The sequence below is a fragment of the Mustela erminea genome, chromosome 10, assembly GCF_009829155.1.
Source record: "Mustela erminea isolate mMusErm1 chromosome 10, mMusErm1.Pri, whole genome shotgun sequence".
Taxonomy (NCBI): Eukaryota; Metazoa; Chordata; class Mammalia; order Carnivora; family Mustelidae; genus Mustela; species Mustela erminea.
Window position 1 is genome coordinate 72,816,247 of NC_045623.1, and position 15,653 is coordinate 72,831,899.

Consider the following 15,653-nt stretch of genomic DNA (forward strand, 5'->3'; position numbering starts at 1 on the left):
AATATGAAAAAAAATTTTTAAGTTTTATTATACAGTATAAGTTGTATAAAATATTGTAGAGCTTTGGAAATAGAGTTTGATATTTGTTTTGTTTTCATTGTCAAGGTAATATAAACTTACTTTGTGAAATGTAGGGAAAAAACCATATTCATACCAAACTCATTTATTATTAAAGCTTTACTTTTTCTTTTTTATTCCTTTTCTAAAACAATTTTATTTTGTTTTTATTTACTAGAGAGAGAGAGAGCATGAGTGAGGGGAGAGACAGAGAGAGAAGTAGACTCCCCATTGAGCAGGGAGCCCAACGTGAGGCTTGATCCTAGGACTCTAGGATCATGACCTGAGCCAAAGTCAGGCCTTAACTGTTTCCTTTGTTATACAAAAGCTTTTTGTCTTGATGAGATCCCAATAATTTGTTTTTGCCTTTGCCTCCCCTTGCCTGTGGTAACATGTAGTGTAAGAAGCTGCTTCAGCCAAGGTCAAAAAAGTTTCTGCCTGTTTTCCTCTAGGATTTTGATGGCTTCCTGATTCATATTTAGGTCTTTCATCCATTTTTTATTTCTTTTTGTGTATGGTATAAAAAAATGGTCTACAATATTATTTTTCTGTGTGTTGCTATCCAGTTTTCCCAACGCCATTTGTTGAAAGAGACTGTCTTTTCACCTATGGAGAGTCTTTCCTGCTTTTTTCTTTTTCTTTTTTTTCTTTATTTTTAAAAATTTGTTTAAAGATTTTATTTATTTGAGAGAGAGAGAGAGGGAGAAGCAGGCTCTCCACTGAGCAGGAAGCCTGATGCAGGGCTCGATCCCAGGATTCTGGGATCACGACCTGAGCCGAAGGCAGATGCTCAACTGACTGAGCCACTCAGGTGCCCCTCTTTCCTGCTTTTTCAAAGATTAGTTGACCATATAGTTGTGGGTCCATTTCTGGGTTCTCTCTTCTGTTCCACTGATCTAAGTGTCTGTTTTTTTGCTAGTACCATACTGTCTTGATGATGACAGCGTTGTATAGAGCTTGAAGTCCAGAATTAGGATGTCACTAGTTTTGGTTTTCTTTATCAACTTTTCAGTGGCTATTCAGGGTCTTTCTGGTTCCATACAAATTTTAGGATTATTTGTTTCAGGTCTCTGAAAAAAGTTGATGATATTTTGATAGGGATTGCCTTAAATGTGTAGATTGCTCTAGGTAGCATAGATATTTTAGCAATATTTGATTTTCTAATCCATGAGCATGGAATGTTTTTTTATTTCATTTTGTCTTCCTCGGTTTCTTTCCTGAGTATTCTGTAGTTTTCTGAGTACAGATCCTTTGCCCCTTTGGTTAGGTTTATTCCTGGGTATCTTATGGTTTTAGGCAATTGTAAATGGGATCAACCCCTTTATTTCTCTTTCTTCTATCTCATTGTTGGTGTACAGAAATGCAAATGAGCTCTGGGTATTGATTTTATATCATACCACTTTGCTGAACTCCTATATGAGTTCTAGCAATTTTGTGGGGAAGTCTTGGGTTTTCCACATACGGTATCATGTCATCTGTAAAGAGTGAGAGTTTGACTTCTTTGCTGATTGAAATACCTTTTGTTTCTTTTTGTTGTCTGATTGCTGATGCTAGGACTCCTAGTACGGTTTTGAACAGCATTGGTGATAAGGGGCATCCCTGCTATGTTCCTGATCTTAGGGGGAAAGCTCTGTTTTTCCCCACTGAGAATGATGTTCGCTGTGGGCTTTTCATAGATGGCTTTTATGATATTGAGGTATGTTCCCCTATCCCTACACTGAGAGTTTTAACAAAGAAAGGATGCTGTACTTAGTCAAATGCTTTTTCTGCATCTGTTGAAAGGATCATAGGGTTCTTGTCCTTTTATTTATATATTGTATCACATTGATTGATTTGCTAATGTTGAACCATCCTTGCAGCCCAGGTATAGATCCCACTTCTTAGTGACTAATCCTTTAATGTACTGTTGTATCCTGTTAGCTAGTATTTTGGTGAGAATTTTTGCATCCATGTTCATCAGGGATATTGGTCTGTAATTCTCCTTTTTGGTAAGGTCTTTGTCTGGTTTTGGGACCAAGATAATGTTGGCCTCATAGAAAGAGTTTGGAAGTTTTTCTTCCATTTCTTTTTTTTTTCTTTTTTAATTTTTTTTTTTATTTGTTTGAGAGAAAGAGAGATCACATAGGTAGAGAGGCAGGCAGAGAGAGAGAGGAGGAAGCAGGCTTCCCGCTGAGCAGAGAGCCCGATGCGGGGCTTGATCCCAAGACCCTGAGATCATGACCTGAGCCAAAGGCAGAGGCTTTAACCCACTGAGCCACCCAGGCGCCCCTCATTTCTATTTTTTGAAACAGCTTCAGAAGAATAAGTATTAATTCTTCTTTAAATGTTTGTTAGAATAGCCCTGGGAAGCCATTTGGCCCTGGACTCTTATTTGTTGGGAGATTTTTGATTACAGCTTACGTTTCCTTGCTGGTTATGGGTCTGTTCAGGTTTTCTATTTCTTCCTGGTTCAGTTTTGGTAGTTTATAAAAGTCTCTAGGAATGCATCCATTTCTTCCAGATTGTCCAATTTGCTGGCATGTAGTTGCTCATAATATGTTCTTATAATTGTTTGTATTTCTTTGATGTAGCTTGTGATTCCCCCCCTTTCATTCATGATTTTATTTATTTGGATCCATTCTCTTTTCTTTTTGGTAAATCTGGCCAGTGGTTTATCTATCTTATTAATTATTTGAAAGAACCAGCTTCTAGTTTCCTTGATCTATTCTACTGTTCTTTTGGTTTCTATTTCATTGATTTCTGCTCTGATCTTTCTTAGTTTTCTTCTTTTGCTGTTCTTGCTCTAGCTCCTTTAGGTGTAAGGTTAGGTTGTGTATTTGAGACCTTTCTTGTTTCTTGAGAAAAGCTTGTATACTTGTATTGTTACATACTTCCCTCCTAGGACCACCTTTGCTGCATCCAAAGGTTTTGAATAGTTGTGTTTTCATTTTCATTTGTTTCCACGACTTTTTTAAAAAATTCTTCTTAATTTCCTGGTTGACCCATTCTTTAGTAGGATGCTCTTTAGCCTCCATGTATTTGAGGTCTTTCCAAATTTCATCTTGTGATTGAGTTCCGGTTTGAAAGCACTGTGGTCTGAAAATATGCAGTGAATGATCCCAATCTTTTGGTACCAGTTGAGACCTGCTGTGACCCTGTATGTCATCTTTTCTGGAGACTGTTTCATGTGCATTTGAGAAGAATGTGTATTCTTTTGCTTTAGGATGGAATGCTCTGAATACATCTGTGAAATCCATCTGGCCCAGTGTGTCATTCAAGCCCCTTGTTTCCTTGTTGATCTTCTGCTTAGGTGATCTGTCCATTGCTGTGAGTGGGGTGTTAAAGTCCCCTACTATTTATTATTGTATTATTATCAATGTGTTTGTCTAATTTTGTTATTAATAGTCTTATATAATTGACTGCTCCCATGTTAGGGTCATAAACATTTATAATTGTTGGATCTTCCTGTTCCTTTAATTATGATATAGTGTCCTTCCTCATCTCTGACTACAGTCTTTGGTTTAAGATCTAATTTGTCTGCTGTAAGGACTGCTACCCTACCCTTCTTTTGATATCCATTAGCATGATAAATGGTTTTCCACCCCCTCACTTTCGCTCTGGAGGTGTTTTTGAGTCTAAAACGAATCTCTTGCTGACAGCATATCTATGGGTTTTACTTTGTTATCCAATCCAATACCCCGTGTCTTTTGATTGGGGCAATTAGCCCCAGTTTGCATTCAGAGTAGCTGTTCAAAGAATTGGATTTAGTGCTATTGTATTACCTATAAAGTTGCTGTTCTGTGTGTTGTTTCTGTTTCTTTCTGGTCTGTGTTACTTTTGGGTTCTCTCTTCCCTTAAAGGATCCCCTTTAACTTGCAAAACTGGTTTAGTGATCACAAATTCTTTTAGTTTCCATTTGTCCTGGAGGGTTTTTATCTCTCCTATTTTGAATGATATCCTTACTGGATAAACTATTCTTGACTGCATGTTTTCTCATTTAGCACCCTGAATATATCATGCCTATCCTTTCTGGACTTCTAGGTCTCTGTGAATAGGCCTACTGCCAGTCTAATGTTTCTATCCTTGTAGGTTATGGACCTCTTATCATGAGCAGCTTTCAAGATTTTTTCTCTGTCTCCAAGATTTTCAAGTTTCACTATTATATGTCAAGATATTGACTATTTTTATTGATCTTGAGGGAGGTTATCTATACCTCCTGAACTTCAGTTCCTGTTTTCTTCCCTAGATTAGGGAAGTTCTCGGCTATAATTTGCTCCAGTATACCTTCTGTTCCCCCTGTCCTCTTCTTCTGGGATTCCAATTGTTCTAATATTGTTTTGCTCTTTGGTATCACTTACCTCTCAAATTCATCACTTGTGATCCAGTAGTTGTTTCTCTCTCTTTTCTGCAGCTTCTTTATTCTCCAATAGTTGTTTATCTCTCTTTTTTCTCAGCTTCTTTATTTTCTATCATTTTGTCTTCTATATCACTAATTCCTCTTCTGCTTCATTTATTCTAGCAGTTAGAGCCTCCATTTTTTATTGCATCTCATAGCCTTTTAAATTTCAGCTTGATTAGATTCTAGTTCTTTTATTTTTCCAGAAAGAGATTCTGTAGTGTCTTCTATGCTTTATTTTAAGCCCAGCTAGTGTCATCTTGAGACCGTGCTGTTCCACCTAGGATTCTACCCTGTTTAGCCACCTGAGCACCTTTCAGGCCCCAATGTCTGTCACTGGAGCAGAGTTACAAAAGTTTTGATTTTTGTGCTCCACTGCTCTGTCACTTGCGGGTAGCCAGCTGGTAGAGGCCTCCTCTCCTCAGTAGTTTATCCTCCCATATACTGTGTCAGATTCACTTCTCTGCACCTCCTACCTTACAGAAAGTGGTTGCTTTTCTATTTGTAGAGTTGCAGCTATTCTCTTAGATCCCTAGTTGAATTTGTAGATGTTCAGAATGATTTGATGGCTATCTAGCTGAATTCCTGGGACCAGATGAGACTAAGGTCTCCTGCTCCTCCACCATCTTGGACTATCTCCTATGCAGTATTTTTCATTTAATCTTTAACACAGATAGATAGGTAGGCACTATTACTTCTGTTTTATAGATAAGGAAATTAAGTATCAATTTGCTCAAGTCCCCATATCTGTGATTTTAGATCTACTCTTCTCTAATTCCAAAGTCCATAGTTTGTTTTTTGTTTTGTTTTGTTACTGTTTTGCTCTATTGCTTACTGCTTATTTAATTTTGTTGGGGTCTCATGGTGATACACTGTTTGCTGCTTTGTGTTTTGACCATCCTGTGTCTGCCAAAAAAAAAAAAAAAATTTTTATTTATTTATTTATTTTTTGCTCCACACTGGTAAATAATGTTTCCAAGTTGTTGTAACCCTTTCTAAACATCAACTTTAATAGGGATATAATAATCCATTAAGTGGGACATAGCATTGTTTACCTTACCCTTCCCCTCTTGTCATAACTGAAAAGAACTTGTGAAGTTAGTTACAATTTCTTACTTAAATTACTTTTTTTTAAAGATTTTTTAAAAAGATTTTATTTATTTACTTTAAAGAGAAAGAGTGAGAGTGGGGCACCTGGGTGGCTCAGTGGTTAAAGCCTCTGCCTTCGGCTCAGGTCATGATCCCAGGGTCCTGGGATCAAGCCTCACGTCGGGCTCTCTGCTCAGCAGGGAGCCTGCCTCCTCCTCCTCTCTCTCTCTGCCTGCCTCTCTGCCTACTTCTGATCTGTCTGTCAAATAAATAAAAATCTTTAAAAAAAAAAAAAAAAAAAGAAAGAAAGAGTGAGAGAGAGAGCATGAGAGGGGAAAGTGTCAGAGAGAGAAGCAGATTCCCTACCCAGCAGGGAGCCTAATGTGGGACTCGATCCTGGGACTCGAGGATCATGACCTGAACTAAAGGCAGTCGCTCAAACAACTGAGCCCACCAAGGTGCCCTTTAAATTACTTATTTATTTATTTATTTTTAAAAGATTTTCATTTTTGAGTAATCTCAACACCCAGCACAGAGCTCGAACTTACAACCCCGAAATCAAGAGTCACATGCTGTACTGTGTGAGCTAGCCAGGCACCCCAGTTTCTTCCCCTTTTTTTGAAGTGGGCTCCATGCCTAGCTTGAACTCACAACCCTGAAATTAACACCTGAGCTGAGATCAAGAGTCGGAATCTTAACTGACCAAGACAGTCAGGTGCCCCAATTTCTTACTGTTTTAAATGTTGTTATGATGAACATCTTTTTCCAAAGATTACATTTTTGTTTAGTTTTAGGATTATTTCCTTAGAGACTCAGAAATGGGAAGACTAAGTCAAAAAGGTCAAAAAATGTTAAAGCTGTTGCTACATCGCTTTCTGAAAGAGTAAAGTTTTACAGTCTTAGCAACTGTATATCTTTCACCAGTACTTTCACTTATTTTACTTTAATAAATATATATTGAACTTTTATTTTGAGCCAGCCCTGAGAGATATCATGGCATACAAGTTGAAGACATCTTTGCCCTCACAGAGCTTATAGTGTAGTGGAGAAGACACTAAGATAGTCAACTATAATATATTCTGTTGCCTCCTATGAAAAGGATAGATACAGTTTGTTATAGAAGCACATAGGAGAGATAACTAAAATTGCCCTTTTAAAAGATATGTGCTAATGTAGACCGAATATATCTTAACCTATTCTTAATTAATTTATTTCTTAGTCTGTTCTTAATTTATATTTTATTGATTATTAATGAGTTCTACAAACTATTATGATTAAAAATGAAACTGGGACACCTGGGTGGCACAGTTGGGTAAGTGACTGACTCTTGGTTTTGGCTCAGGTTGGGATCTCAGGGGCATGAGATCAAGCTCTCCATCAGGCACCATATCAGTGTGGAGTCTTCTTGAGACTCTCTCCCTCTGCTCCCCCCAATCAATCAATCAGTCAATCAACAAACAAACCTTAGAACCTTAGAAAACAAAGGTTTTAAAATGAAACTTACACTGAAACTGTTTCTAACACCTAGAAGTCAGATTTTGTCTGTCATTAGTCCTTAGACTGAGAGAATACTCCAAACATAAGACCATCTAAAGCCTACCTGTTTAATTTACATTGTTTCACAGTTTGTCTTAAACTTATTTTTTTAGTATAAACTGTCACTCTCTACCCAATTTCCAGCTTACTCAGCATTGGATATGCAAGGTTCCTTGCTTTACTTCTATGTGGAATACTTTTTCTCCTTTCTGCCTGCCAGATCCTCTTATCTGTCCTTCAAAGCTGAACTCAGATGACACCTCCTTAGTCAAGGTTTCCTGGACCCCTCATCCGAATATTGATGTTTTTACTTAGAATACCTTGTTCCCAACAGATTATAGCATGTTCTTGTGATAGTCTTTCCAGCAAGATCGGGAATTTTATATATCTCTGAATCCTCTTTTCTCTTCTACTTTTTTTTTTTTTTTTAAGATTTTATTTATTTGACAGATAGAGATCACAAATAAGCAGAGGCAGGCAGGGTCGGGGGAGGTTGGAAAGCAGGCTCCCCGCTGAGCAGAGAGCCCGATGAGGGGCTCGATCCCAGGACCCTGGGATCATGACCTGGGCCGAAGGCAGAGGCTTTTACCCACTGAGCCACCCCGGCACCCCTGAATCCTCTTTTCTTCTACCACATTTGGTAGGCCTCCTATGAGTCATTTGCTAAATTAGTGAAATCCCACTATTTGGGTCATCACTGAAGCTTACAGTAAATGCTTTATGTTTAGCATCTCTGTAGTATTTATTGTCAGTATTTATGGTCTTATTATCTTTCAACACATATGAGTATATAACTGGTATGCTTAAAGTTCATAAGACAGTTATGTAGAATTTAAGGTATATTGTGCTTTAGAAATAGTGTTTTAATTTAGTTTAGTATTCTAAGAAAGTACTATGTAATTCTTACAATCTGCACCATTCTCCCTAGTTCTCTATACCACCTATTCGTTGTCATTATACCTATGTGAAAACTTATTTCATGTTCCAGTTCTGGACTTCAGGAGCAGGTCCTACCACCAGATGAGTAGCTGAAACAAGGGAAGGAGGATTTCCTTTCTTTTCTTTTTGTTTTAAGATTTTATTTATTTGAGAGAGGGAGCATACATAAGCGGGGTAGGGGGGGCAAGGAGGAGGGAGAAGACGACTCCTCGCTGAGCGGGGAGCCCCAATGCTGGCCTTATTCCAGGACCCTGGGATCATGACCTGAGCTAAAGGCAGACGCTTAACAACTGAGCCACCCAGGTGCCCCAGAGATTTCCTTTCTGCTTTCCTGTTCCAGAATACTGCAAAGATTAGACAGCAGAGCAATGAAAGAAAGTCTTAGACAACCCTAGAAATTGTGGGGAAGATGAAGATTGTGGTTTTGGTGTCTGGCAACAGCCTTTATAGGTAGATTTCCAATTCCTTTCAAATTCGAAACAGATCTTAAGCTGTCTTTTAGTTGCTTCCTTCCTTTCTACTTATTAGTTGAAAATTCCATGTAGGATAAGTAGGAGGTGACTAATTGGGATTCAAACAGGACAATAAAGTCAAGGTTAGTTTTCATCTTGAAGAAAGTTGGAATGATTTTTGAGCTTCCCTTAATTGTCAGGCTGTGACTCTAATATACGAACATCAATGGATTCTCATCATCCTTTTGTGACTGCCTATATAATGAGATTCTACCATAGTATATTTGTGCGCAAGGCTGTGAGGATTTGTTTAGTGGAATTGGCCTCCTTTTGCTTCTCATCTTTAATTATCCTGGTGTTTATATGCACTGGTTCTGAGGATTATTGATTTGTTTTCTTTTCAAAGTAATGTTGTTTCCCCAACCCCAAATTGAAATTAGCGAGCTGTGTTGCACAATGAAACTTAAAGAACCTTCTAAACTGATATTGACTGATTTACAGATTTATATAGATTCTTTAGTTATTCTATCAAAGAAAATCTAATTCAAATTAGACCTTCTTTTTCTAAATTATTTAACATTTTGAACTAGAAGTTTTTGTCTATTCAAATTATTTAAATTAATATTATCTCTAGAGCTATTATACCTATATATATTTTTTAATGGGTACAGGTCTCCTGGTTCAGTATGCTGATTGCTTATAATTTTGAAGAAATAGGCAAAAAAAGTAGAAAAAGATTTTATAGTCAGAAGATAATGCCACTATGAGTATTTCATAAAAGAATAATGTCTAGGGGCACCTGGGTGACTCAGTCAAGTGTCTGCCTTCGGCTCAGGTCATGATCCCAGAGTCCTGGGATCGAGCCCCAAGTTGGGCTCCCCTGCTTCTTTCTCTCCCTCTGCTTCCCTCGCTGCTTGTGCTCTCTCGCTTGCTTTGAAATAAACAAAATCTTAAAAAAAAAAAAAAAGAAGAAGAAGAAGAAGAATGTCTAGATAAATTGGTATCACTTCCATCGTATTAAGACAGTCTCCAAAGCAGAAAGTACCAAGAAGCTTAAGGAAAAATTACAAGGTGGTTAAAAACCAATATTATTGAGCATATAGTTCCATTTTTTGGTGATGACATCACTGGTTTCAGGAATATTAATGGTTGGAAATAGCTTCTTCAGAATTTCAGATGCTTCTCAGCATCTGAAATACCTTGTCATTATTTGGGTTTTAGAGAGTTGGTCAGTGGCTGGCATATATAAAACAGCTTCATTGGCTAATAGGGAAAGTCATATCATAGTTTTTGACCGGAATATAATGTTTACCACAACAAATGGTACACAAAAGATTCTAACTTTTAGGGAACTGAAGAACTGATAGCAAAATACAAGTTGCTGAATATAGTGTAGTGAAACAGTGGTTGTAGAGCCCCAGAGAATAAGACAGACCTGGGCCTAGCTCTTCAATTCCTAGCTGTTCAGTTACGAAAAGCAGTTAAAAATCTCTATTCCTTAGTTTTTTCAACTGTAAAGTCAAGACAATGGTACCTATTTCTTGTATTTGTGTAATAAATATTTAATGAGTGCCTATTATGTACCAGATAGTGTTTATAGCCACCAAGGATATTGATTGGGGTGGGTGTGGGGTGTTAAAAATCCCTGCCCTTATGGGGTTTCATGAACGAGTTAGATGATGAATAAGAAGTGTGAGTTAAGAGGTGCCTGGGTGGCTCAGTGGGTTAAGCCTCTGCCTTCAGCTCAAGTTATGATCTCAGGGTCCTGGGATCAAGCCCCGCATCCGGCCCTCTGCTCAGCGGGAAGCCTGCTTTTCCCTCTCTCTCTGCCTATCTCTCTGTCTACTTGGGATCTCTCTGTCTGTGACATAAATAAATAAAATCTTCAAAAAAAGAAAAAAGAAATGTGAGTTAAATATGTGGACAGCCAGTAAATGATACAAATGTGAAGTGTTGGAGAGTGGAGAATGAGAATGAAAGGGAAGATATCTCTGAGAAAGGTTTCTGTGAGGATTAAATGAGATACTGAATGTTTAGCAGAGTGCTTAGCATATAATAAGGCATCAGTAAAAATTAGAAGCTATTATTGTATTTATGGTATTAAAAAAAAAAGGCAAGTAGAATTGGTTAATATTACTGAGATAACACCAATCAAAAGAGAGTTGAAGATTATATCTAATGAAAGAAAATTAGTGTATACAGAGATACACACACACTAGTCCATATCCAGAGACCGGTTGATATTTTTTATTCAAATGGAATCTCTTTGGGACGCCTGGGCGGCTCAGCTTTTAAGCATCTGCCTTCGGCTCCGGTCATGATCCCAAGGTCCTGGGATTGAGCCCCACATCGGGCTCCCTGCTCAGCAGGGAGTCTGCTTCTCCCTTTCCCGCTCCCCCTGCTTGTGTTGCTGCTCTCACTATCTCTCTCTCTCTCTCTCTCTCTCTCTCTCTATCAAATAAATAAATAAATAAATAAATAAATAAAATCTTTTAAAAAGAAAAACAAGCAAACAAGTGGAATCTCTTCAACCGTGAACAATTTAGTATTCTGAGCTACTCACAAAGCTTGTAAATGGTACATCATCAGATGTTTTTTCTGTTTGATTTTATTTTTGTTTTATTTTACCAAAATTAAATGACTTTTCATTTTGGGGTGTTGTATTTCTTAAAACCATGATGTATGTATAAATTTGGAAAAACTAGTTTGCATTCCACTTTTAGTCTTTGAGTCGGGGATTATCTTCTAGTTTATCATGTTTATCTTTTGAATGTATCTAGATCATTAAGACTTAGATGTTCGAGCACTCAGCTAAAAAAGCACCATGAAGCCTAAAGCTGAAGACCTTTTGTTACTTTCATAGAGTGAAATACATTTAGAATAACACAATTTTGATACTCAAAATAAGATAAATGATGGCCTACTCCTTTGTGTCTTTCAGTGTGTTGGCATGCATAAGCCCTGAAGCAGTGATTTCTGGATTAAACTACATGTCATTTGCTAATGTTGGCATGAGTGGCTTAAGCCCCAGCGGTGTGGATTTGAGCATGGAGGCAAATGCTATAGCTCTGAAGTACTTAAATGAAAATCAGCTGTCACAACTCTCTCTCACTCGATCAAACCAAAATAACTGTGATTCATCTTTTAGCCTTCTGCATATTAATACAGACAGAAGCACTGTGGGGCTTAGTTTAATTTCACCAAACAACATGTCATTTGCAACCAAAAAATATATGAAGAGATATGGACTCATACAAAGCAGTGACAACAGCGAAGATGAAGAAGAGCCTCCAAACAATACTGAGAGCAAGAGTGAACATTTATTGACTCAGAACCTTACATCCGCACCTGAACAACTTGACTGTCAGAAAGAGCCTTCTAGGAATGCCTGTGAAATCATTAATCGTTATGACTGTGAAGCCGGGAGCACCCACACAGACACGCCAGTATTGAGAAATATTACAAATGATGTTGTTCAGCCAAAAGCAACGCAGCAATTGGATGAAAACCCAGCTTTCTTACTAAAAAACCATAAACCAAGTCCTGCAATGAACCTCCGAACCGGAAAAGCAGAGTTTACCCAACATCCTGAGAAAGAAAATGAAAGGGACACCCCAATTCTTCCCAAAGGTTTGAAACCTGAAACTTTAAAGCAAATGAGTAGTATGAATTCAGTAGGCACCTTCTTAGATGTAAAGCGGCTCAGACAGTTGCCAAAATTATTTTAAACCTTAAACTTGCCACCCTCCTGTTTCAAGGATAGGGGGTCTCTCTTGAAGAGGCTTAGGGAATCCGGAGCCTTTGGTAGTTTGGGGGATACCCTCAGCATTCTAGGGGCCAGTCTGTTTCTTGGTGGCAGCTGACTGCAAAGAGCTGAACAGGTGACCCGATAGTCGGTGAGATGGTGCGAGCGTAGAGGAGGGAGAAGTGCTCTGTTCACGGAGAAGCATTCAGCATCCCTGCAGCCGTTGTTAAAACAAATCCTGAGATCACTTATTTGGACAGATATAGGTAAACCAGTACTATCCAACTCTGAATCTGAACTGCTGTTTTATACTGTAAATTGTGAGAAGTAACTCCATTTTCCTAGTGGGTTGCATCTCTCCATCTGCCCAGTTTCACCTGAAATAACGTAAAATAAACTTATCATGACCCTGGCTAAATTAGCTAAATCAGCCCTTATTGAATTTAAGGGGAAGGTTTTATTTTTAAAAATAACTTTAAGATCTTTTATACAATGAGTATATATATGTTCTCAATTAAGATCATATTTGTTAAAATCTGTGGAGGTGGATCTTTTGCAGTCTGGTGGTTTGATGTTAATGTAACATTTTCAGCTTATAGCACTAGCTATCACAAAATAAGAAAATTATTGAACATAAGTTGTTTTATAAACTTTGAGTATTTCAAGTGTTTTCATATTTTTTAATAGAACTTAATAAAAATGTCTAGATTTACTCTTTTCCTCTATAGCATATCCGTCTCCCCTTGTTGTTAAAAAACTGATTTGACTCCCCAAAACTTAAAAAATAATAACACAGTTTAGGTATACCCTTTACCCAGTGACCCCACAATTATGGTGTCTTACATAACTGTAGCAAATGATCAAAACCAAGAAATTGACATTGGGTGTGATATTAGTAACTAAACCACAGGCCTTGCAGGTTTCACAGGTTTCTACATGCACTCATTTATTTACTTTTTGGTGTATAAGTGTGTGAAATTTTGTCACTTATTACAGACTTGTATACCCTCCACCGCAATCAGCATACAGAACTGTTCCATCACCACAAAGAAACTCCCTAGTGCTGCCCCTTTAGAATACAATCCACCCCCCCAGCCCTAATCCCTGACAACCAATGGTCTGTTCTCCATCACTAGAATGTTGTCATTTTGAGGACATCAATATAAATGGCAGCACAGTGTACAACTTTTTGAAATTGGTTTTTACTAAGCATGAGGTCCTTGAGATCCATCCAAGATGTTAGTGTTGCTTCCTTTTTTTCTCCCACCTTCTTAAATATAAAGTTTTTAATTTTTATTTCTAAATATAAATGGAAAAAGCCCTCATTGACTTGAGAAATAAAGCTCTTCTGCTGAAGTTAACTTAAGCTGTGGTTGCCTTGTATCCAACTTTGACATGTAAGCTGGAAAGAAGGGGACTTTGGATCTCTAAGTACTTTCCAACTCATCTGGGCCTTCTGAGCTAATAATCTGATCAGCCCATAGTTTGTAAGCCAAAGTGTAGTGACCTGGTGGCTTTCTGCTGGTCCCCTCTGGAGCCCTGACCAGTTGCTGCCTGTTGCCCTGCAATGTTGCTCTTTCCAGTGAAAAGTAAAACATGGAAATAGCAAGGAAAAGAAATCTGTGTCTTCCCTTTGTTTCCTTAGGTAGGCATCATTTGGCACATTAGTTATTTTATTAAAGAGCATAAAAACCCACTTAAAAGCTTCACTAGAGTCAACTTTTAAGAAACGGAATTGTCAACGCCACTTCACATGTGCTATACTTAACGCTAGCCCCCAATACCTCACCCAAGAAGCCAGTGTGGGCACAATTTATACTGCACGTGATTAAAAAACCTGAGAGAATTCTAGTGAATTAACTGACAGCCTCATTAACTCTACCATTATCACTGGGAACCCTGTCATTTTCACAGCAAATAAGAAGCTCTCTGTCTGAACAATAAAAACAACTTGAGGCTTTTTAGGCAAAATCTAATTCCATCCCTTCTGTTAACCACATCTGATTTAAGGCCTATGATAAGACACTTAAGCAGTTTTGGAGACTGAATTTAGACTGCAGACAAATGCAATGAAACATGTCTCTTTCTACTACATGCATGTTTAGAGAAGAGGTGACCATCACTGAAGCCTCCTTTAGAAAGTTTTCTAAGAATGTTTTACTCTGGGAGCAACTGGGTGGCTCAGTCAGTTGAGTATCAGACTCTTGATTTCAGCTCGGGTTGTAATCTTAGGCTCGTGAAGTCGAGCCCTGTGTGGGGCCTCGTGCTGGGTGTGGAGTCTGCTTGAGGTTCTCTCTCCTCCCTCTGCCTCCACGCCACTGCCCACATGCCCTCATGCTCACACTTTCTCTCTCTCTCTCTCAAAAAAAAAAAAAGTTTACTGTGTGAAGTTATTTGGTAAATTCATTGCTATGGTAGCTTTCAGGCATCTTTGAGCAAAGAATGAGTACTGGAAAAATTGGATTAAAAGACTGGATATGATTGCCTCTCAAGTGATATCTGAATATTTTTCTTTCATTCAGTCCTGTAGCATACCATTTATAGATACATGGGTGCTATTTCAAATGAAATAAGGAAATGATGGAGCTTCCATTCCTCAGCTTCTGGAAAACAAACCCACTCATCTAGGTCCTGGCCAACTGGCCTCTCTGCTTTCACCAAACATCCCCTCTCTGAACCTCTGAACCCTTTGCTGCCTCATAACTCTATGCTCACTTATCCTCTGCCTTACTCTTCCCGTGCTAACCTGCACAGAAGTAGATGCAGACATATTAGACATAAACCTTGCCTTTTGCCAGCTGTGAAGACTAAGGAAAAGAGATACACCCCAGAAAGAGTCATACCACAGTATGAGACCGGTGAAACGCTGAAAGGAGTGATGGAGACTGGAAGGATCACAGAAGCGTAATCATGACAGCTTCCATCTTTTTAGGGCCCCTGTGTTCACTGGGTGCTGTGCAGAGTACTCCACATGCATTGATTGATTCATTTAAGTGTCCTTGCTGACCCCAGCTGATGACTGTTATTCTCACAGTTAAGGGAATAGCCTGAAGGAGATAATTGACCTAAGTAAGTTGCTAGCAGAGATGCAAGCTCAAGGAAATCCCAGAGCCCAAGCTCTTACTGAGCCACTGAGAAATACAACTTCTCTGAGGCCTGAGGAATTCCGGAAGAGCTTCCTACAAGAAACGTTTTGAGCTGAATGAATGATTCCAAATGCAGTCAATGCTGTTTTGGGTATGTGCTATCCTCCAAGCTTCCCTGCCTCATTTGGCCCCAAGAAGGAGTCCTCTGGCCCTTAAGCCAAGACCAAAAATTACTATTTTCTACTCAACAGTCCTGAAGTAGACAGCCCCAGCTCTGTCAATGTTAAAGAGTTCACGTCAATGATTTTACATCATGGTAGTCGACTGAGTCTACTCTATGAGCTCCAGGAAATTAGAGGAACAAAAGAATTTTC

General features: G+C 38.5%; 1 protein-coding gene across 4 annotated transcripts in view; it reads left to right on the forward strand.

Moving 5' to 3' along the window:
* STIL (STIL centriolar assembly protein) overlaps positions 1-13,559 on the forward strand; it is a 75,152-nt gene extending 61,593 nt beyond the window's left edge. For all 4 annotated transcript variants that reach the window (XM_032302336.1, XM_032302335.1, XM_032302338.1 and 1 more), the window contains exon 17: positions 11,390-13,559. In XM_032302336.1, coding sequence (XP_032158227.1) covers positions 11,390-12,176 — 787 coding nt within the window. In that variant the 3' untranslated portion in view covers positions 12,177-13,559. The remainder of the gene's footprint in view (positions 1-11,389) is intronic.
* The last annotated feature ends 2,094 nt before the right edge of the window (positions 13,560-15,653 follow it).